Genomic DNA, 21,662 nt, shown 5'->3' with positions numbered 1-21,662 from the left:
ATCATGAAAAAATTATACAATTAATATTTTTAATATATACTCAAATTATTCTTCTACAAAATACAAATAAAAAGACACTTGAAATTCTAATAAATTTTTATTATTTTAGAAATCTTTTAAAATTATTTTTGTGAAATATTTTGTTTTTTCTAATATTTATAATAAAGTATTTAATATACATAAGACAAATAAATTTTATTAGAGAATATTTTTTTAAAACAAATTAATCTTGTTTACAAAAGATTATGACATGTGAATACATCAAAACTATACAAGATGCCATGTGAACAATCTGTCAACGACCAATAAGAGCATGAAATCATTTTATTTTATTACAAAATTATTCAACACCTAACACATTTAACTACTCAACACAGATCACAGTTAAGGCAATACTACAAACTACTACAACCAGTCAACCAGCAGTCAACCACTTGCTTACCATTTGTTGCTTCAGATCTGATCACTTCTCTTCAGAAACATGGCTGCAGAAGCTGTTTTGTCTTCCGTTCTTAGTGTTGTTTTCGACAGGATGTCCTCCCCTGAAGTTGTTAACTGGATCAAAGGGAAGAAGCTTACTCACAAGTTGATTGAAAGGTTGAAGACTAATCTTTATGCTGTTCGAGCCTTTCTCATCGATGCTGAGCAGAAGCAGATCAAGGAGACACCTGTCAAGGACTGGCTTCATAGTCTCAAACATGCCATATATGTTGCTGATGACTTGCTCGATGAAGTCTTCACCAAAGCTGCCACTCAGAAGGATCCAGGTACCTTCCTCTCTCGTTTTCTCAATTTGCAAGATCGGGATGTAGCAAACAGGATGGAGGAAGTCATTGATAGGATAGAGTCTCTTGTGATTCAAAAAGACACTCTTGGTCTCAGAGAGATTCCTAAGGAGAACATGTCATGGAGGATCACTACATCTCTAGTTGAAACATCTGATGTATGTGGCAGGGAAAAAGACAAGGAGGGCATAGTAAAACTCTTGTTGGATGATGATGGTGATGATACTGGTGGTCATAGTGATGTATCTGTGATTCCCATTGTGGGCATGGGTGGGATAGGAAAGACTACTTTGGCCCAATTGGTTTACCAGGATGGCAAAGTAAAGGAGAATTTTGATTTTCAAGCTTGGATTTGTGTGTCAGAAGAGTTTGATATTTTCAAGGTCACCAAGACTATAATCGAGGCAATAACTAAAAGTTTTTGCAGCTTGACAGATTTGAATTTGCTTCAGCATGATTTAAAAGAAAAGTTGTCAAGGAAAAAGTTCTTTGTTGTCTTGGACGATGTATGGAGTGAAAGTTACGAAGATTGGGATAAACTTCTAAAACCTTTTCGAAAAGGGGTTAAGGGAAGTAAAATTCTCATAACAACTAGAAGTAAAAGAGTGGCTTCTGTGGTGCAAACTGTTTCCCCTTATGAACTGAGCTTATTGTCTGAGGAAGATTGTTGGTTAGTGTTTTCAAAACATGCACGTCTCCCAACTGGTTCTATGGAGAATCCAACCTTGAAAAAAGTCGGCAAAGATCTTGTAAAGAAGTGTGATGGATTGCCCTTGGCAGCTCAAGCCCTTGGAGGCTTATTGCGTGGAAATTTTGATATCAAGTATTGGAATCATTTATTGAAGAGTGAGATCTGGGAACTCTCCGATGATAAGATAAAGGTTGTTCCTGCGTTAAGAATCAGTTATTACTATCTTCCTTCGTATTTAAAGGAGTGCTTTGTTTATTGTTCTTTGTATCCCAAAGACTATGAATTTAGCAAAGATGAATTGATATTGCTATGGATGGCAGAGAATTTTTTGCAACCAGCAGGAAAAAAGACTCCAGAAGAAGTTGGTGATGAATATTTTGATGAATTGATTGCGAGATCATTTTTCCAACCTCATAAGATTTATGAAAAGAACTTTGTGATGCATGATATGGTGCATGATTTGGCAATGATGTTTGCTGGAGAATTCTATTTCAGAGCTGAAGAGCTTGAGAATGCAGTTGAGGTTGATATTAAAACTCGTCATTTGTCACATAATGCCAAAGGCAATTATCCAATCTCAAAACTTTTGGGAGTTTGTGACCGAGTAAAACACACAAGGACATTTCTTGGACTCAATTTGAATTCACAGATTCCATTTAACATGGAAAACGCACCTTGTATCTTGTTGTCAAAGTTGAAGTACCTGAGGGCTTTGTCGTTCAGTTGCTTTCCTCTTGAGTCATTGCCTGATTCAATAGGCGAGTTGATTCATTTGCGTTACTTGGATTTGTCTTGGACAGACATCATGACATTGCCCGATACACTTTGCAACTTGTACAATTTACAGACATTGAAGCTGTTTGGATGTGAGAAACTAAAAGCCCTTCCTGCTGGCATGAAAGATCTTACAAATTTGCGTTACCTTGATATTAGCTTCACTGGTTTGCATGAGATGCCGGAAGGCATGAGCAAATTGACAAGTTTGCAGGTTTTAAGCAACTATGTTGTTGGGAAGCGTGAAGGGAACAAGATTAATGAATTGGGAGCACTTGCAAATCTACACCAAACAATTTTGATTGACAAATTGGAGAATGTGGTCGATAGCAGCGAAGCGTTGGAAGCAAGAATGTTTGATAAGGATGGCATTGAATCTTTGTTCTTGAACTGGTCGCCAGATGAATATGAGAATACCATTGATTCCCAAATTGAAAGAGATATACTTGAAAAGTTACGACCTCATAGTAATTTGAAACATCTACAAATTAGGGGTTACAGGGGTACAACATTTCCAGATTGGTTGGGACATTGTTCTTACCACAACATCACCCAAATAACACTGGGCGGTCTTCTTTCGGGTTATTTCAAGAATTGTTGTATGCTTCCTTCACTTGGACGGTTGCCATCTTTGAAGCGCCTGGAAATTTCAAAGTTTGAAAGGCTTGCTATTGTGGGTGCTGAGTTTTACCGAAACGATGAATCTTGTCTGGAGACTCCATTTCCAATGCTTGAAACTCTTCAATTTGCGTCAATGCCTTGCTGGGAGGAATGGCCTTCATTGGAGTTCAATGCATTTCCTCGACTTAGGGAGCTTAGCCTAAGGGATTGTCCCATGTTGAGAGGAGATTTGCCAAATCAATTACCATCTTTGCAATCACTTCATATTATGCATTGCAAGCAGCTCAGTTGTTGTGTTCCAAGAGCTCCTGTGATTACCTCTTTAGGCATAGAAGGAAGAAATGAAGTGAGAATTGGGGAGCTACCTCCTTTGCTGGATATTCTATCAATTACTGGAAAGCATCAAGTGGAGTCGGTGATGGAGGCCATTGCACACACCCAACTCACTTGCCTCACATCTTTATGCATCTCAGGTTGTTCATCCCGCGTATTGTTTCCAGTTAGTAGTATTCCCGCTTCGCTACAAGAGCTGAGGATATTGGATTGCAAAAAATTAGAATTCCAAATGGAAGGCCAACACCACTCATTGCATAATCTAAGGATGCATAACAGCTGTGATTCGGTTACATCCTTCTCGCTGGATTCCTTTCCAAATCTCGTGCGTGTTTATATAAGCGAGTTTGAAAAGATGGAGTCTCTGTTGGTGTCACGCTCTCTTTCATGTCTCCGTTCTTTATATATAAAGAATTGTGGGAGTTTGAAATCCCTGCAGACGCTATGGATGGCATCACCTCAGCTAGAACATCTCACATTACTTGGTTGCCCAGAGATTGAATTGTGTGCTACGGGGGATCCACAGCGTAGCTTGAGATCTCTTACCATCAGCTACTGCGAGAAACAACTCAGCTGTGTAGCATCGCAATTTCATGGGCTTACTCATCTTTGGATTGAAGGTAAATGTGAGAGTGTGAAGTGTCTCCCCAAGGAAGGTTGGTTGCCTGCCACCCTTGAGTCTCTCTCTCTGATGAGCATTGAAAGTGTGGAGATGTTGGAATGCAAGGGACTTGCCCACCTCACCTCCCTCCAACAATTGTCTATTTATAAATGTTACAATTTGGAGAACATTGACGGAGAGAAGCTGCCTGCCTCTCTTTTACGACTCAGCATCTCTAAAAGCCCTTTGGGTAAACGGTGTGAGATGAAGGACCCGCAGGTTTGGCCGAAAATTTCCCACATCCCCGCCATTCAAGTTGATGACAGATGGATTTGGTAATCCAACAACTTCAACAGGTAATTCTTTCTATCTCACACAACATTATTCTGTGTTGCCTAGTCACTAGTTTTTCATTCTTCATTGTTATTAATGTCTTGTATTATTCATACAGCTTTTCCTCAGAATCCAACAAGAGATAACTTCGGCAGTTACGGTTTTGCTTTTGATGCATCAATAATATTCAATCATTGTAATACTCAGAGGAATTCTGAGAAACTAAGACAATGATAATAACTGCAACATAGGAAGGTTCTTGACGAGATAAGGGTAGAAAACAGAGAATGGAATTCTTACCATGATTGCCTTCATATAAGTGGTTAAGAAACCTAATGAAAAAAGTGGTATGGATGGCTGAACTTCAAATCATTTCGTTAAAATTTGTATATCACCTGAGAAGGAATATCTACTTTATAATCTTAGAATAACTTTGATTACTCAAAATATGAAAATTTGTATGTGGTGGTTGCAACTTTCTTTCAGAAAGCAACTGAGCAACGAGGGCCAATCATGGACACAGTGATTGATATTGAGAGCAGCCTCAATGAGCTTCATCAAGTGTTATTGGACATGGCTGTTTTGGTCCAATCACAAGGTAAGCAACTCAATGACATAGAGAGCCACGTGGCAAGAGCCAATTCGTACATCTGCCTTGGGTCCGGCAGTTTCAGTTTGCAAGGATGCACCAGAAGAATACCGGAAGTCCACCTTCATTGCCATCATAATATTGATTAGAGTCCTTCTTATTGATCATCATCATATTGGGGTTAAACAATTCAGAATATTTAATGGTTAACAATGAGAAGGGAATGAATTAAGATGATGATGAAGACAATCTTGAAGAATGCCATTGTCTGTCCACTTGCATTCACTAACCTTCTCCATTAATTGACAGCAGATCCTTATTATTGGGGTTTAATTCATCAATAGCCACTCTAATCTCTTTTGAATGCATGTATTTTATTTTTTGGGATTTTAAAAATTTTCTTTACATGTATCACATGCTATAAATATTGTTGAATTACCTTGCTTGGAGTTTATATATTGGAGGAATGAGATTAATTGTTTTGCGCCCTTAAACCTATGGTCTACAATTTTATCCTTTTTTTTTTCCTGTATTTTCTTGTACATTGTCGATTAAGAATTGCATGTTTTGTTAGAAAAATAACAAAAAATAGTCGATAATGCAGCAACAACTATGTTTATCCCACTTTCTGATAAGTGAACAGTTGAATAGTAACACTAAAATCTTTGAGGATCAATAAAAGCTGAAAGTTTTCACCCCAAACCATCAAAGAAGAGAAGCAATTAAAAATAGGAATATATTACCAATGCATCAACCAATTGTATAAACGTATTATTTACTCAATGTAAACACTATTTGCATGTCTTTGTACAGACTAAAGTGACAATTAGATCCTCGAAAATGTTGACCTTGGACTAATTAGTCTTTAAAAAAAAAGAGTATCAATTAGGTCATCCAAGATAGTAAACGGTGGACATGTATGTCCTTCTTTCAATAAAATAGTGTAAAACGAAACCGAACTGTCCATGTATTCTGTTATTTATAGTGGTGCATGTCTCGTTATTGTCGCATGAGCAAGAAAACGATGTAATTTTGGACAGTGAAGTATTTATTATCTTTTGAGTTTTCATATATTCTTTATCAGATGCTCTCTATTTATCACAAATCCTATCAAACAAATGAAGTTTCGTTCCAAAAATTGTTATCTACATGACTATTTTTCATAGATAGACATGTCAGAGTAATTAACAGTACATATAAGTATCACCGTTAAGTTTTAGTTGATGAATTGATAGAAAGACATCATGTGTCCAGTATTTGCTATCCTAAAGGATCAAATTGGTACTTTTTTTTCTTTAAGGACTAATTAGTCCGAAGTCGAAATCTTTAAGGACCTAATTGTTACTTTACTCCTTTATATATATTATAATAGATAGATAGAAATACAAAGTAGTGGAAATTTTTTTTTGGCATGATGTTCAAAATCACTAAGCTACGGTTTTATGTTTTAAAAAATTCCATAAATATTATATCATATAGAAAACTATTTTTGATACTTTTATTTAATTTGTAATATTGATTAAAACTAATAACCCATAAATTAGAATGTTGCATTAGCTATTAGTTACATAAATTTAGGATAGGATCGGATGGAGAGTATTTTCACGGAGAAAGCTCGAGTATTTGAGCAATTACATTGTCAAAAACTCTATTAGCCGAAAGAAAGTGCAGTTTTTTAAATGACGCAATGTAATTCCGAATTATGAATTCCGTCTAACTGTATTTTTATTGATAAAGGGTCAAAAAGTATTTCCTTATAAAATTACTTAATTGCCTAGTGTGCATAAATAAGTTCTAAAGTATACCGTGTGATTCATTAGAGACGTTACTTTATTATTCTTTCCAAATTATAAAGAAAACGAAAAAAAAGATTGTAAGAATAGCTCAATTGAATATATTGAGGGTACAAAAAACAAAAGGAAGAACAACAGTCAGAGTTGGTTACTAATGTTGTGTTATATACCAAGAATACAACAGAACAAACGGTGCCTAATGTGGTGCATGTCCTTGAAGCTACATTTACAATTTTAAACTGATCTTTCATCTGCTACATCATGGAGCATAATCATTGTTTGTGATTCCTATTCTTGAGGTTTCCATTCTGAATATTTGGTGATGTATTCTCAAGAGTAGTACTCAGATGATGAGCAAAGGTGCGGCGCTGAGTCTTTTCCTAGAAATTCTTATTGGTGCCACTGCCATTGTAAGGTCTCTGACTCTGAGGAGTAGCCTTTCTTGATTCAGATTGTGTTTCTAGATCCTGAAAGTATAAATTCCAATTTGAAAAATTAAGGGTGTGTTTGGTTTGCGTTTTTATTTTCTATTTTCATTTTTAGTTTCTCTTTTCAGGATCTTGTAAAAAGGAAAGAGAAAATAAGACAGAAAACAGAATTTTATTGTTCTAAGAACCAAATCAGATTTTATAAGGACTCAATTATCCGGAACTACATAGAGATTAAGAACAATATTGTTAACCAAACAAAGCTTGAGGAGAAAATGGGAAAGAAGATTATATTATTATTGCAAACAGTTTAAGATACCTTCTGTGTTTCCTTGTTTTATTCTTTCCTTTCCTTGTAAAAATCAGGTAGTGGCCTTGCTTTGAAGCAAAAGCTTTGGCGAAGTTTTCTGATCTCTGTCTCTGCTTTTTCCTGCAAAATGAGGGAATTGAATGATTTGGTGACTAAACTGAACTGAGGAACTATATTGTTCATAGTAACAGACACTAGGTATTAAATTTTACTTGTCAACCAACCTTGAGTTTTGTATGGAGTTGCACTTTTTGTGCCTCATTGGCATTGAACTTTTCTTCAAGTTTCTGAAATTGATTTAGATCAATAGAGAAAGGAAAGGCAAGCAATTTAGTAACCCAGTTAATTAATTTTCAGTTTTATTTGTAGTAAGGTTTAATTAAAGCTCATAAACAACTAAATTTGATTGATGACAGAACCTTCTTTCGTCTTGCAGCCCTTTCTTCTGTCCTCAAGCTGAAAGGTGAGGATATCATTGGGGATCTCATTTTATTTCTGAATTCAAGTAGAAACATTGTAAATACTAATGTAAAGATGAGTATTCACAAAAAGCCATAAAACTTTTTTAAGCCAGAGATAGATTATGTAAATTTGTGGTCCTTGAAAATAAAGATAGCATGTTTCAACTATTGACAAACTCTACATTACGTCTGGCATGGATAACATTTGAACATAGAAACAATCCAAATCCATTCAGAGTGGAAATGACTTACTCTGTTGAGAGCAAGCGCCATTTAGAGCTGGCTGTATTTTTGCCTGTGCTTGATAAATCAAGAGGAGTTTTGTTCCTATGGTTTAACAAAACTCAAATGCACCCAATCAGGATATAAAAAACAGTTTTACATCATAATTAACAACTTACTAGAATTAGGTACCTTTTCTTTTCTGTTAATGGGGTCAATGCAGAATGCATCTGCATTTCCTTCTTATATAAGCCTGCATTTTAAAAAACAACACTTTAACATCATAGAAATATAGATTGTGAAAGACATGGCAAAGAATCTGACAAACCATAGTTGGTGTTCTTAGAGGAGTTAATGATGCATCCTTTGAAGCCTTTGAGGAACCAGCACTAGCTCTTGCACTTTCAAATTTCTTCATGCTGATGCAGTCAATCTATTAAGTTCTCTAATTGGCGTAAAATTGACCGACTTGTAAGGAGTAGATCTTCTTTTATCAGCAGAGCTTAGTAATGAAGCATGCTTGTTGCTGCTGCTTGTTGGGGTAGCAGCAATATTACTGTTATCTCTCTTTGAAGAAAGAGTAGCTGCTGTTGATTTGATTGGTGTAGAAGCAACTTTGGAGGTTGCATTGCTTAGTATAATATAATATAATATGGCATGTGAATACATCAAAACTATACTGGATGCCATGTGAATAATCTGTCGAAGACCAATAAGAGCAAGAAGTCATTTTATTTTATTACAAAAATATTCAACACTTAACACATTTAACTACTCAACACAAATCACAGTTAACACCACAAACTACTGCAACCAGTCAACCAGCAGTCAAACACTTGCTTACCATTTGTTCCTTCAGATCTGATCACTTCTCTTCAGAAACATGGCTGCCGAAGCTGTTTTGTCTTCCGTTCTTAGTGTTGTTTTTGACAGGATGTCCTCTCCTGAAGTTGTTAACTGGATCAAAGGGAAGAAACTTACTCAGAAGCTGATTGAAAGGTTGAAGACTAATCTTTATGCTGTTCAAGCCTTTCTCATCGATGCTGAGCAGAAGCAGATCAAGGAGAGACCTGTCAAGGACTGGCTTGATAGTCTCAAACATGCCATGTATCTTGCTGATGACTTGCTTGATGAAGTCTTCACCAAAGCTGCCACTCAGAAGGATCCAGGTACCTTCCTCTCTCGTTTTCTCAATTTGAAAGATAGGGATGTAGCAAACAGGATGGAGGAAGTCATTGATAGGATAGAGTCTCTTGTGATTCAAAAAGACACTCTTGGTCTCAGAGAGATTCCTAAGGAGAACATGTCATGGAGGATCACTACATCTCTAGTTGAAACATCTGATGTATGTGGCAGGGAAGAAGACAAGGAGGCCATAGTAAAACTGTTGTTGGATGATGATGGTGATGATGATACTGGTGGTCATAGTGATGTATCTGTGATTCCCATTGTGGGCATGGGTGGGATAGGAAAGACTACTTTGGCCCAATTGGTTTACCAGGATGGCAAAGTGAAGGAGAATTTTGATTTTCAAGCTTGGATTTGTGTGTCAGAAGAGTTTGATGTTTTCAAGGTCACCAAGACTATAATCGAGGCAATAACTAAAAGTTTTTGCAGCTTGACAGATTTGAATTTGCTTCAGCATGATTTAAAAGAAAAGTTGTCAAGGAAGAAGTTCTTTGTTGTCTTGGACGATGTATGGAGTGAAAGTTACGAAGATTGGGATAAACTTCTAAAACCTTTTCGCAAAGGGGTTAAGGGAAGTAAAATTCTCATAACTACTAGAAGTAAAAGAGTGGCTTCGGTGGTGCAAACTGTTTCACCTTATGAACTGAGCTTATTGTCTGAGGAAGATTGTTGGTTAGTGTTTTCAAAACATGCACGTCTCTCAACTGGTTCTATGGAGAATCCAACCTTGAGAAAAGTTGGCAGAGATCTCGTAAAGAAGTGTGATGGATTGCCCTTGGCAGCTCAAGCCCTTGGAGGCTTATTGCGCGGAAATTCTGATGTCAAGTATTGGAATCATTTATTGAAGAGTGAGATCTGGGAACTCTCCCATGTTAAGATAAAGGTTGTTCCTGCATTAAAAATCAGTTATTACTATCTTCCTTCTTATTTAAAGGAGTGCTTTGTTTATTGTTCTTTGTATCCCAAAGACTATGAATTTAGCAAAGAGGAATTGATATTGCTTTGGATGGCAGAGAATTTTTTGCAGAATTTTTTGCAACCAGCAGGAAAAAAGACTCCAGAAGAAGTTGGTGATAAATATTTTGACGAATTAGTTGCGAGATCATTTTTCCAACCTCATAGTACTCTTGAAAACATATTTGTGATGCATGATCTGGTGCATGATTTGGCAATGATATTTGCTGGAGAATTCTATTTCAGGGCTGAAGAGTTTGAGAATGCAGTTGAGGTTGATATTAAAACTCGCTATTTGTCACATAATGCCAAAGGCAATTATCCAATCTCAAAACTTTTGGGAGTTTGTGACCGAGTAAAACATACAAGGACATTTCTTGAAATCAATTTGGAGCGAGAGGTTCCATTTAACATGGAAAATGCACCTTATATCTTGTTGTCAAAGTTGAAGTACCTGAGGGCTTTGTCATTCAAATTCTATCCGCTCGAGTCATTGCCTGATTCAATAGGCAAGTTGATTCATTTGCGTTACTTGGATTTGTCTTGGACCTGCATCATGACATTGCCGGATACACTTCGCAACTTGTATAATTTACAGACATTGAAGCTGGTTGGATGTAGGAAACTAAAAGCCCTTCCTGTTGGCATGAAAGATCTTACAAATTTGCGTTACCTTGATATTAGATGGACTGGTTTGCAGGAGATGCCAGAAGGCATGAGCAAATTGACAAGTTTGCAGGTTTTAAGCAACTATATTGTTGGGGAGCGTGAAGGAAACAAGATTAATGAATTGGGAGCACTTGCAAATCTACACCAAACAATTTCGATTGACAAATTGGAGAATGTGGTCAATAGCAGCGAAGCTTTGGAGGCAAGAATGTTTGATAAGGATGGCATTGAATCTTTGATCTTGAAGTGGTCGCCAGATAAATACGAGAATATAGTTGATTCTCAAATTGAAAGAGATATACTTGAAGAGTTACGACCTCATAGTAATTTGAAACAACTACAAATTTGTGGTTACAGGGGTACAACATTTCCAGATTGGTTGGGACATTGTTCTTACCACAACATCACCCAAATAACACTCGGCGGTTTTTTTTCGGGTTATTTCAAGAATTGTTGTATGCTTCCTTCACTTGGACAGCTGCCCTCTTTGAAGCTTCTGGAAATTTCAAAGTTTGAAAGGCTTGCTATTGTGGGGGCTGAGTTTTACCGAAATGATGCATCTTGTATGGAGACTCCATTTCCAATGCTTGAAACTCTTATATTTGAGTCAATGCCTTGCTGGAAGGAATGGCGTTCGTTGGAGTTCAATGCATTTCCTCGACTTAGGAAGCTTATCATATGGGATTGTCCCATGTTGAGCGGAGATTTGCCAAATCAACTACCATCTTTGCAATCACTTGATATTGAGAATTGCAAGCTGCTCAGTTGTTGTGTTCCAAGAGCTGCCGCGATTACCTCTTTACGCATAGAAGGAAGCAAAAAAGTGAGAATTGGGGAGCTACCTCCTTTGCTGGATAATCTATCAATTAATGGAAAGCATCAAGTGGAGTCGGTGAAGGAGGCCATTGCGCACACCCAACTCACTTGCCTCACATCTTTATCCATCTCAGGTTGTTCATCCCGCGTATTGTTTCCAGTGAGTAGTATTCCCGCATCACTACAAGAGCTGACGATATGGAATTGCAAAAAATTAGAATTCGAAATGGAAGGCCAACACCACTCGTTGCTTGATCTAACTATACATAACAGCTGTGATTCGGTTACATCCTTCTCGCTGGATTCCTTTCCAAATCTCGTGGGTGTTGAAATCAGCCAGTGTGAAAAGATGGAGTCTCTCGTGGTGTCACCTCAGCTAGAAAATCTCAGATTACTTGGTTGCCCAGAGATAGATTTGTGTGCTACAGGGGATCCACACAGTAGCTTGAGATATCTTATCATCAGCTACTGCGAGAAACAACTCAGCTGTGTAGCATCGCTGTTTCATGGGCTTACTCATCTTCATATTGAAGGTGAATGTGAGAGTGTGAAGTATCTCCCTAAGGAAGGTTGGTTGCCTGCCACCCTTGAGTCTCTCACATTGGATGGCATTAAAAGTGTGGAGATGTTGGAATGCAAGGGACTTGCCCACCTCACCTCCCTCCAACAATTATCTATTCATCATTGTTCCAATATGGAGAACATTGACGGAGAAAAGCTGCCTTCCTCTCTGTTGCGACTCAGCATCTATGGAAGCCCTTTGGGGAAACGGTGTGAGAAGAAGGACCCGCAGGTTTGGCCCAAAATTTCCCACATCCCCGCCATTCAAGTTGATGCCAGATGGATTTCGTAATCCAACAACTTTAACAGGTAATTGTTTCTATCTCACACAACATTACTCTGTGTTGCCTAGTCACTAGTTTTTCATTCTTCATTCTCTTTTTACAATATTTTTATTCTTCATTTTTATTATTGTCTTGTATCATTCATACAGCTTTTCCAACAAGAGATAACTTGTGCAGTTACGATTTTGCTTTTCATGCATCAATAATATTCAATCATTGTAATACTCACAGGAATTCTCAGAAACAAGACAATGATAATAACTGCAACAGAGGAAGGTTCTTGAGGACATAAGTGATTTGGAAACCTCATGACTAAAGTGGTATGGATGGCTGAACTAACCATTTTTCTTCTTCTTTTTTTTTTTTAAAAAAAAATCATTTCATGAAAATTTGTATATTACCTGAGAAGGAATTTCTACTTTATAATGTTGGATTAACTTTGATTACTCCTATGAAAATTTATATTTGGTGGTTGAAACTTTCTTGCAGAAAGCAACTGAGCAAGCAGGGACAATCATGGACACAGTCCAAGAGATTCAAGAGCGGCATGACACGCTGATTGATATAGAGAGGAGCCCCAATGAACTTCATCAACTGTTCTTGGACATGACTGTTTTGGTCCAATCACAAGGTAAGCAACTCAATGACATACAGAGCCAATTCGTATGTCTGCGGTGGGTCCATCCGTTCCAGTTTGCAAGGAAGCACCAGATGAATACCGCAAGTCCACCTTCATTGCCTTCATAATATTGATCATTTTCATACTGATTAATTTAGTTTTGATGGGATATTGATTCGTGGCTATGAACAAATTGGACTAATTCAAAACAACATATGCTCTCAGTGTGTCACATAACCATTGCATTGTAAAATGATACCTTGTTTGTTTTTCTGGAACCTACCCTTTTGAAGATCGAGACTTTCATGTTCATGGTCTGGAAGGTTATATTTGTAGTGAAATAAGAGTGCCAAAAACACCAATGAAATGAAAAGTATAGGCAACTCAGAATATTTAAATGGTTAAACAATGAAAAGGGAATGATTAAGATGATGATGAAGACAATATTGAAGAATGCCATAGTCTGTCCACTTGCATTCACTAACCTTCTCCATTAGTTGACAGCAGCTCCTTATTATTGGGGTTTAATTCATCGATTTAAAGTTTTTTAAGAATCAATTTAAATGTTTATTTTTTTAAATAACTATTCATCATAAACGAATTGTGAAATAATTCATTTCTATTTTTTCACAACATTTTTGTATAATTAAAATTCTTCATAAAAATTGAATTATATTTTTTTCGTTTGAGAAAAAACAAAGATAAAGAAAGTAGAAAACCTCTTTATTTATGTGAGAGAAAAAAATAATAGAGAAAGTTTATTAATGGGGTGAAATAAAAAGTTAAAGTTATAACTAAAGTTTTAACACTAAAGAGTAAAACTCAAAGCGATTACTCATATTTAACATATGTACTAAAATAATTTTTGAAATTTCAATTACACCAATAATATTTTAGAAATTAACAAAAATACATCGGTTAATCTCTAAAGACATAATTGTTATAATTTAGATCTCTTATTTTAATATATATATATATATGGTCAATCTCAATGATTACTCTGAGTTTAACTCAAAACTAAAATTACAAAATTACACAAACATATGTATATACACTAATTTATAAAAAGAACTAAACTTAGTAATCCATAATTGAGTTATAAGAAAGTGAATCTGATTTAATGATGTACATTTCAAAACAAATAAAATAGCATTATCACACGTTGCATCTATGCTTCAGTTCCTCCAAAGACCTCTCTCTCTTCCATTTGTTCTCACCATATTCCTCTTCTTCACGTGGATCTCCCTCCATTTCCACACTGCTTTCAAAGCTTCTTCCTCTTCCCTGCATTGGACTACCATACATGATATTAACGCCAACTTGCTCAGATTTCGATCTGGAATTCCTTCCAATATTCTGAAAGATGAGTGTGGTTGGCTACTGGATCCATTGTCTCTTGCCTCTGCTTCTGGTATTTCAGGTCTTTAATTTTTCATAAATCTTTTTATCTATTGTTATTTGAAAGTAATATATGTAAAAAAGTTAATTATTAAATTAGTCATCATATATTTATGTATATTTGTATTTTTATATAGATTAATTTATATATTTTTTCAACTAAATAATCAAATACTAGAACAATCAAATATATCGTATTAGAATAATCAAATATACACTTAAAATAGAAATATAATTTTTCGAGTAATATTAAGTAATTATCGGTTTTTAGTTTATATTAGCTAATTTTTTAAAATTATTTTTATCCTAAAATTTAGACCATAAATTATAAATTGTTAACACTAAATTCTAAATTATAAACTTAAAAATTAGAATGGACTGATATTAACTCACTAAAACTTATTTCTCTATACTTTCTCTAACTTTTTAGGTGGAGCTATCACTTGTGCTTCAATTCATGCAGGAGAAATCCGACCAGGAAAGTTAAGAGGAAATCATAGACACCATGATTGTAACGAGACACTTGTTATTTGGGGTGCTATGACAAGATATAGGGTAAGTTTCTCCATTAATTTTGAGTACTATATATATTTGTTCGGCCATACATCATAAATATGTATGTGAAATTAAGTTTATATATATTGCACCCATGTTCTATTACTCCTCATTTCTTATCCATGATAATAGTTCACATATCATACATCATCTAGTTTGTTAACTATGTATAAATTCAATTGCATCTATACAAATGACTTGACTGACTTGTAAGTTGTAATGCTTTTGTAGTTGGAGAATAACAAGGTTCCTCATAAACGTTATGGTGAAGTGACCATTGGGTCTGATGACATTATTGTAGCTGCTAGCCCTAGTGGGACAGCCCACGCAATAAAGAACATAGATCATATTCGGAGTACATTTTTCTTAGGATGTCAAGACAATGTTATAAGTTATAATGTCTCAAGTACCGACTTTAATGTTTGGAAAGATCTTTAATTTTTTTATCTTATAATAATTTAAGTTATTCAATTAGGTTTTTCTTGCTAACTCAACGACTGAACCCTAATGTCTAATTGATGTGACCGTTATAACTCGATTATACATAATAATTTGGTTATAAACATTATAAGTTAGTTATTAAACAACCAAATATCAAAACGTATCATAACATCCTAAAACACTATTATTTTTCATTTAAGTAAAATGTTCAAAAAATATAATTGTATATACTTCATTCCAAATATAAAAATTTGAAGATATATTGAAATAAATAAAATTTATTATACACTCACTAACTTGAGCATTGGAGTGTCTCTTATAGTTGTCCACCTCTTTATTCTCCTGCTACCGAAGTATAACTCATCACGATAGAAAACTCCCAGTTATTCACCGACGGACAAGCTATACAGCAGTCAACCTTCACAAGAACAATTGACGCCTACCGTAGGACCTAGAAACAAAAACCCTTTTTTCTTTAAGTCCCAAAATTATCATATCTATCTATGGCTCACCAAATTTCTCCCACATCATCCGAGCTCATTCGGATGTGGTAACAAAGTTACAACAGGCTAATTAGTGCATGACAGAAGAAAATCAAAGAATGGTAAATCAGATAACCGAGTTAACCAATACTCAGATTGCTAATAATGGTGATCACAATGAACAAATAGATGACGAGAAAAAAAATTATGATCCAACGCATGTCTCTGAAACTCAACAACCAGAGGGAGATCAACAAACCAATGAAGATGATGAATTGGACAACACAATTGGACCATTCGCGGCAAATGTCATGAATTTCAAATTGTCTAGGAACTTTACGTTACCAATAACTCTAATTCCCTATGTTGGCATGGGTGATCCGAAAAAATACGTTAAAAAATTTCGCTCCATAATGATAGTAAACGGTACTTCCGATCTTACCTTATGTCGTTGTTTTCCTACTTTTTTTAGACGGTCCTGCATTTGATTGGTTTTATATTTGCTTGCAGATTCTATTTCACGTTTCCAGGAGCTTGCAAAGTTATTTGAAGATCAGTTCGCTGTAACTTCCATATATCTACACGACTCCGATTATCTGAACACTATCAAATAAGGACAACATGAAAGTCTAAGGGGGTATGTTACTCGCTTCACCAAAGTAGCAATGAGCATCCCAATTTCCAAACCTCCACCCACAAGCAGGGACAGATGTATGGAGGGGGCAAGTGGAGGCCTGGGCCCGGTTTTTTAAAAAAAAAAAAGTAGTCAAAAGCTTAACCTAATCCAAATAAAACATAATAGTTTTTAAATTTTTTTAAATTCCTAAAACTAATTCTCTTTCTTCACGTTTTCTATTCTATTTCCTAATTCTCCCGTTTCCTCACGATTCACGCGGCGCTCACTAAGTCACTATCACAGATTCACAGTGTTACTGCCATTCCCAGGGTAAGTAGCTAGTGTTATTTTCAATCATATATAATATATTCATATCAATTAGAACAAGGACGCAATGTATTCATTTTATTTTTGAGATTTATTTTTTTATTTTTTATTTTATTTTTTAATTTTATTTTATTTTTCACTTCTTTTATATAATTACATAAAATTATTAATTAACAAAGTACATTGTTTTATTATGGAATAATTTAATTTTATTCTTTTGTATTTACATAGGCAAATTATTGACTTATTTTTAAGATTTATTCTCTCTTATTTTTTTATTTTATTTTTTAATGAAATTGATAGTGATTTAATGAAAAATTATTATTATTGATATTTAATTAATAAAATATACTTAGACTTTGTTTATTCATGTAAGTATATAATTATTTGAGTTTTTTTTTTCAGGTAAAAAGAAATTAGAACATTTTATGATGAAAAAGCAAAGTAAAATTGATGCAATTTTTAAAAGAAAAGCTACTGATAATGTTGGAGTTCAAACAAGTCAACCCTATAATCTTATTTCACAAGAAGTTCAAGTAAGTGAACTCTCTAATTTACTCAAAATACACATCAACATAAAACCAAAGTACCAAGATTAGAAAGAGATGTTGATATCTCTTTACTAGAAAGGGATCCAGGAAAGTGACGTCCAATTTGGCAGTATAATGTCCATGAACATGATAAGATTCGTAGAGTATACATAATAGCTGGGCCATACCAACCAACAAATATTAGCTATCCAGTTTTTGGTAATAGCAATCATCATCGATATTTTCAATCTTCTTGGTTTAAGAAATTTTCAAGTTGGTTAGAATATTCACCAGAAAAATATGCTGCTTATTGTTTGCCTTGCTACTTGTTTGGTAAACATTATGGTACTCGCAATGATAGAAAAAATGTATTTTTAGAGTTAGAGTTTAGTAATTGGAAGAAAATAAACAATGGGGTAAATTGTGCATTTATATGTCACGAGAGTTCTATTCCTAATTCTCCCCATAATTTATGTGTGAAATCTTGTGATGATTTAATGGCTCAATCTAAGCATATAGACAAAGTTCTTGATAGGCATAGTGATGAAACTATTACAAATAACCGTTTAAGGTTGAAGACATCTATTAATGCTATTCGATGGCTTGTATTTCAAGCATGTGCATTTAAAGGCGATGATGAAAGTCCTGGATCTTTGAATAGGGAAAATTTTATTGAGTTAATTAAGGTTTTAGCTTCCTGTAATCAGAATGTTAATAATGTTGTCCTTGAAAGTGCTCCTGAAAATGCTCAATATATATCTCTCGGTGTTCAAAAAGATATATTGTGTATCTTTACTAGAAAAGTGCGTGCAACAATTCGAGAAGAAATTGGTGATTTTAAATTTTGTATAATTATTGATGAAGTAAGAAATGAGTCAAAGCAAAAACAAATGTCTGTGGTTTTGAGATTTGTAGACAAGCATGGTTGTGTTCAAGAAAGATTTTTTTATCTTATACATGTTTCTGATACATGTTCTTTGACATTGAAAACAGAAATTTCATTAGTTCTTTCTCGTCATAATCTTGATGTCCAAAATCTTAGGGGACAAGGGTACGATGGAGCTAGTAATATGCGTGGTGAATGAAATGGATTGCAAGCTCTTTTTTTTAAAGATTGTCCTTTTGCTTATTACATTCATTATCTTGCTCATCGATTACAATTAGCACTTGTTTCTGCAGCCAAAGAAGTTTGTTATGTTCATCAATTCTTTTCAAAACTTACACTAATTATGAATGTTGTGACTGTTTCTGCTAAATGTCGTGATCAGTTAAGGGTTGCTCAAGCAAATAATGTTGCAAACTTAATTGCCAATGATCAAATTGTGACAGGTAGTGAACTTAATCAAATTGGTACTTTGCAAAGAGCTGGAGATACTAGATGGGGGTCTCATTTGAATTCTGTACGTAGCTTGTTATGCATGTTTGATGCTACTTGTGAAGTTCTTGAAAAAAGTACCGAAGAAGGTAATTTCTCCACTCGTGGTGATGCTAGTGCTGCTTATGATGCTATCACATCCTTTGAATTTGTCTTTGTTTTGCATTTGATGAGAAATATTTTGGAAGTTAGTCATGATCTTTGTCAAGCTTTGCAACGAAAAAATCAAGACATATTGAATGCTTTAACTCTGGTTTCTACTACCAAGACTTTAATCCAAATAATGAGAGAATCAAGTTGGGAGGCTTTCATAAAAGAAGTTATATTATTTTGTGAGAAACATGAAGTTGAAGTTCCTGATATGAATGCATTACATATTCCTAGAAGAGGCCGAACTCGCAAAATTGTTGATCAAATTTCAGTGGAGTATCATTACCGTGTTAATTTATTTCTGGCTGTAATTGATACACAATTGCCAGAGCTTAATGGAAGATTCAATAATAATATGGTGGAATTGCTTACTTTAAGTTCAACTTTAGATCCCAGAGATAATTATAAGTTCTTCAGTGTCAACAAAGTATGTGAATTAGTAGAACGATTTTATCCAGGTGACTTCAGTGACCAAGAGAAATTTCACATTAGAATGCAAGCTCAACATTATGAACTTGATGTTCCTAATCATGTTGAATTAACTAACTTGTGCACAATTTCGGAGTTATGTCAAGGATTAACGAAGTTAGGAAAGTCTTTAACATATCCTTTGATTGATCGTTTGATTCGCTTGGTATTAACTCTCCTTGTTTCAACTGCTACAACTGAGAGATCTTTTTCAGCTATGAATATTGTGAAGAATAGACTCAGAAACAAAATGGAAGATGAATTGCTTGCTAATTGTCTTTTGATTTACATTGAGAAGAAGATTGCTGAAAAATTTGACACAGATTCTCTTATCGATGAATTTTATGATATGAAGAATCGACTAGTACCACTTCGTTAATAAAAAGTACACATTTTTTTATACTTTAAATATATATTCTCTATCTGTATATTTTTATAATACATCTTACATTATAATTTATTTGCATATATTTTTTTATATTATATATATTATTAGCCCCATGATAACATTTCTGGATCCGTCCCTACCCACAAGTGCACCTATATGTTATAAAGAGTGAATTTCGTCCAGAAAAATTCAAAGAGACCATTACAGTAGCCAAACCCAGAACCTTGGCCAAATTTTAAGAGAAAGCCAAGGGTCAAATGAAAATTTTAAACAAACGACATAAGATATATAACATATTACTCATAATTATCAAGCATATGCAATTAAGATAGATAACATATAACTCATAATAATAAATTTCTATCCAAAAGTTTCCTATGCCTCCCTTCTTAGCTCCGACCAATACTAACCAAATGGAATCCCAGAACTTAAATAAAATAGAAGTTATATGACATATAACTCATAATTATCAAGCATCTTTAATTAAAGCTCAGTTTCATACTTGAAGATATTGGTCCATGGCAATATCCCCGACCACATCAATCAGAGAAACGTCGGAAGACGCCTGCAATACCTCGTTAGCAACAAGTTAATAACCATAAAAGGAAACTTCTTATCCCACATCGAAGAGTCGTCTCCATCCTCGGCAAAACCATGCAGCCTTTTTTGCTTGCTCACGAAAGCAGTAAACTCTTCTAAGGGAATCTCCCTCTCCTTCTAAACTAGATCATCACATAAATTTATGACATCGGCCTTCCTCTTTTTGAAAATAATACCCTTCTTTTCAGCATTATTGGTCTTCAAACGAGCTCTTAAGCTCATTGTCGAAATACCTGGATACTTCCCATCTACAAAACATATAAAAACAGTCTCAGAAATATTCACTCATTTTATCTTCAAACACATTTTAATATTTCATACATTCTTATTGAAATAATTCACCACAGATATTCTATCTTCTTCCCATGAAAGCAGATAAAAAACAAATATTAAATTTTTCCTATCAACAACCTCTATCAGATACCCTATTATACACTCATTTCTAGAACTTATCTCTTCTGGACCCAACATGTGTTGTGGTTATAAATACCAAAACAAAGAAAACTTTTCACTGAGATGTTCGTCCAAATCAAAAGGAAAATTCTCATCTATCGATTTCAATTTAAGAAACATTTCTTTAAAGTCTTTAAAGGATGACTTATAGAGTTTAAAAATAGCAAAGCTCGGAGCACTATTAAGGTTAATCCAAACCCCTTTTCAAACCCCCTTTAGCTTGAAACAAAGAAAAAAAACAACTCCACTGAAAGTTTTATTGCCAAAAATTCCATTAAAATTTCAAAACACCTAAAAAATACCCAATCATTTAGATAAAGTTGTGAAGTAATACACTTTAATTGTTTCAAAACATCACACTCAAAACTAGTAAATGGCAATTTCACACGAAGTTCTTCAAGTACACAATTATGCATGTAAAAATATTCAAAATAAATTTTTCTATAAATAATCCTGTTAGGTGAACAATAAAAGATGCGAACAATGGGTAACCATTCAAAATAAGGATTATATCTAATTAATTCAAAATTTAAATTTTAAAATTAAAATTAACTTTTTTTTAAACTATTGTTTACCTTGTTAAAAAAAAGTATTGTTTTCCTGTACTTTCTTTTTTAATAATGCCTAAAATTAGATGTCCAATTTATCTAACAAAAAAAATTTAATGAACATTAAAAAACTCATTAATCGTGCCGTTTAAAATTTATGTTTGTAAAATCACAAATTTTTTTAAATTTGAACTAAAATACACAATTTAAATTTTTATCTTATTAGTTTTAATTTTTTAATATATTATTTAAATCTAAATGAGAATATTTTTTTCTGACATTTATAGTTTAAAGTTAAT

The 21,662-nt window shown here is 34.4% G+C and overlaps 5 protein-coding genes across 13 annotated transcripts in view; 4 read left to right on the top strand and 1 right to left on the bottom strand.

The window, feature by feature from the left end:
- Window positions 1-7,954, top strand: part of LOC107622230 (putative disease resistance RPP13-like protein 1) — a 34,973-nt gene extending 27,019 nt beyond the window's left edge. For 2 of the 7 annotated variants that reach the window (XR_002356551.1, XR_002356549.1), the window contains exon 4: window positions 4,625-5,132. Coding sequence is in view for 1 of the 7 variants with exons in the window: in XM_021114797.1 (XP_020970456.1) it covers window positions 4,085-4,144 (60 nt within the window). In the remaining 6 variants the exon portion in view is untranslated. Of the gene's footprint in view, window positions 1-377; window positions 4,162-4,256; window positions 5,133-7,694 lie in introns of those variants that run through there. The other 5 variants (XR_002356550.1, XR_002356556.1, XR_001616138.2 and 2 more) reach the window with 5 other exon arrangements.
- Window positions 6,882-8,899, bottom strand: LOC107622231 (protein WVD2-like 4). Of its 2 annotated transcripts, XR_002356557.1 has the most exons (8): window positions 8,786-8,899; window positions 8,270-8,640; window positions 8,134-8,194; window positions 7,972-8,046; window positions 7,678-7,753; window positions 7,483-7,545; window positions 7,268-7,378; window positions 6,882-6,987 (listed from the first exon to the last, which is right to left on the bottom strand). XR_002356557.1 is itself a non-coding variant. In XM_021114802.1 (7 exons), exons 3-7 carry the CDS (start codon window positions 8,175-8,177, stop codon window positions 7,286-7,288), a joined length of 351 nt encoding a protein of 116 aa, XP_020970461.1. In that variant the 5' UTR covers window positions 8,178-8,194; window positions 8,270-8,640; window positions 8,786-8,899; the 3' UTR covers window positions 7,011-7,285. The 2 variants fall into 2 exon arrangements, 1 of the variants encoding a protein (XP_020970461.1); XM_021114802.1 differs by lacking the exon at window positions 6,882-6,987 and having other exon boundaries at window positions 7,011-7,378.
- Window positions 8,793-13,381, top strand: LOC107621263 (putative disease resistance RPP13-like protein 1). 2 transcript variants are annotated; one of them, XM_021114800.1, is made up of 4 exons: window positions 8,793-11,705; window positions 11,982-12,438; window positions 12,645-12,733; window positions 12,903-13,381. In XM_021114800.1, exons 1-2 carry the CDS (start codon window positions 8,825-8,827, stop codon window positions 12,419-12,421), a joined length of 3,321 nt encoding a protein of 1,106 aa, XP_020970459.1. In that variant the 5' UTR covers window positions 8,793-8,824; the 3' UTR covers window positions 12,422-12,438; window positions 12,645-12,733; window positions 12,903-13,381. The 2 variants fall into 2 exon arrangements, with proteins under 2 accessions (XP_020970459.1, XP_020970458.1); XM_021114799.1 differs by having other exon boundaries at window positions 12,563-12,733.
- LOC107621264 lies at window positions 14,173-15,423 on the top strand. Its single transcript, XM_016323298.2, has 3 exons — window positions 14,173-14,452; window positions 14,861-14,985; window positions 15,217-15,423. Exons 1-3 carry the CDS (start codon window positions 14,203-14,205, stop codon window positions 15,421-15,423), a joined length of 582 nt encoding a protein of 193 aa, XP_016178784.1. The 5' UTR covers window positions 14,173-14,202.
- LOC107621265 overlaps window positions 17,879-21,662 on the top strand; it is a 4,993-nt gene continuing 1,209 nt past the window's right edge. Inside the window, exons 1-3 of the mRNA XM_016323299.1 lie at window positions 17,879-18,146; window positions 18,375-18,446; window positions 18,561-19,540. Of these exons, the coding sequence (XP_016178785.1) occupies window positions 17,879-18,146; window positions 18,375-18,446; window positions 18,561-19,540 (1,320 nt within the window). The remainder of the gene's footprint in view (window positions 18,147-18,374; window positions 18,447-18,560; window positions 19,541-21,662) is intronic.

This window comes from Arachis ipaensis, chromosome B10 (genome assembly GCF_000816755.2).
Source record: "Arachis ipaensis cultivar K30076 chromosome B10, Araip1.1, whole genome shotgun sequence".
Classification (NCBI taxonomy): Eukaryota; Viridiplantae; Streptophyta; class Magnoliopsida; order Fabales; family Fabaceae; genus Arachis; species Arachis ipaensis.
This window is presented reverse-complemented; position numbering and strand designations above follow the sequence as displayed.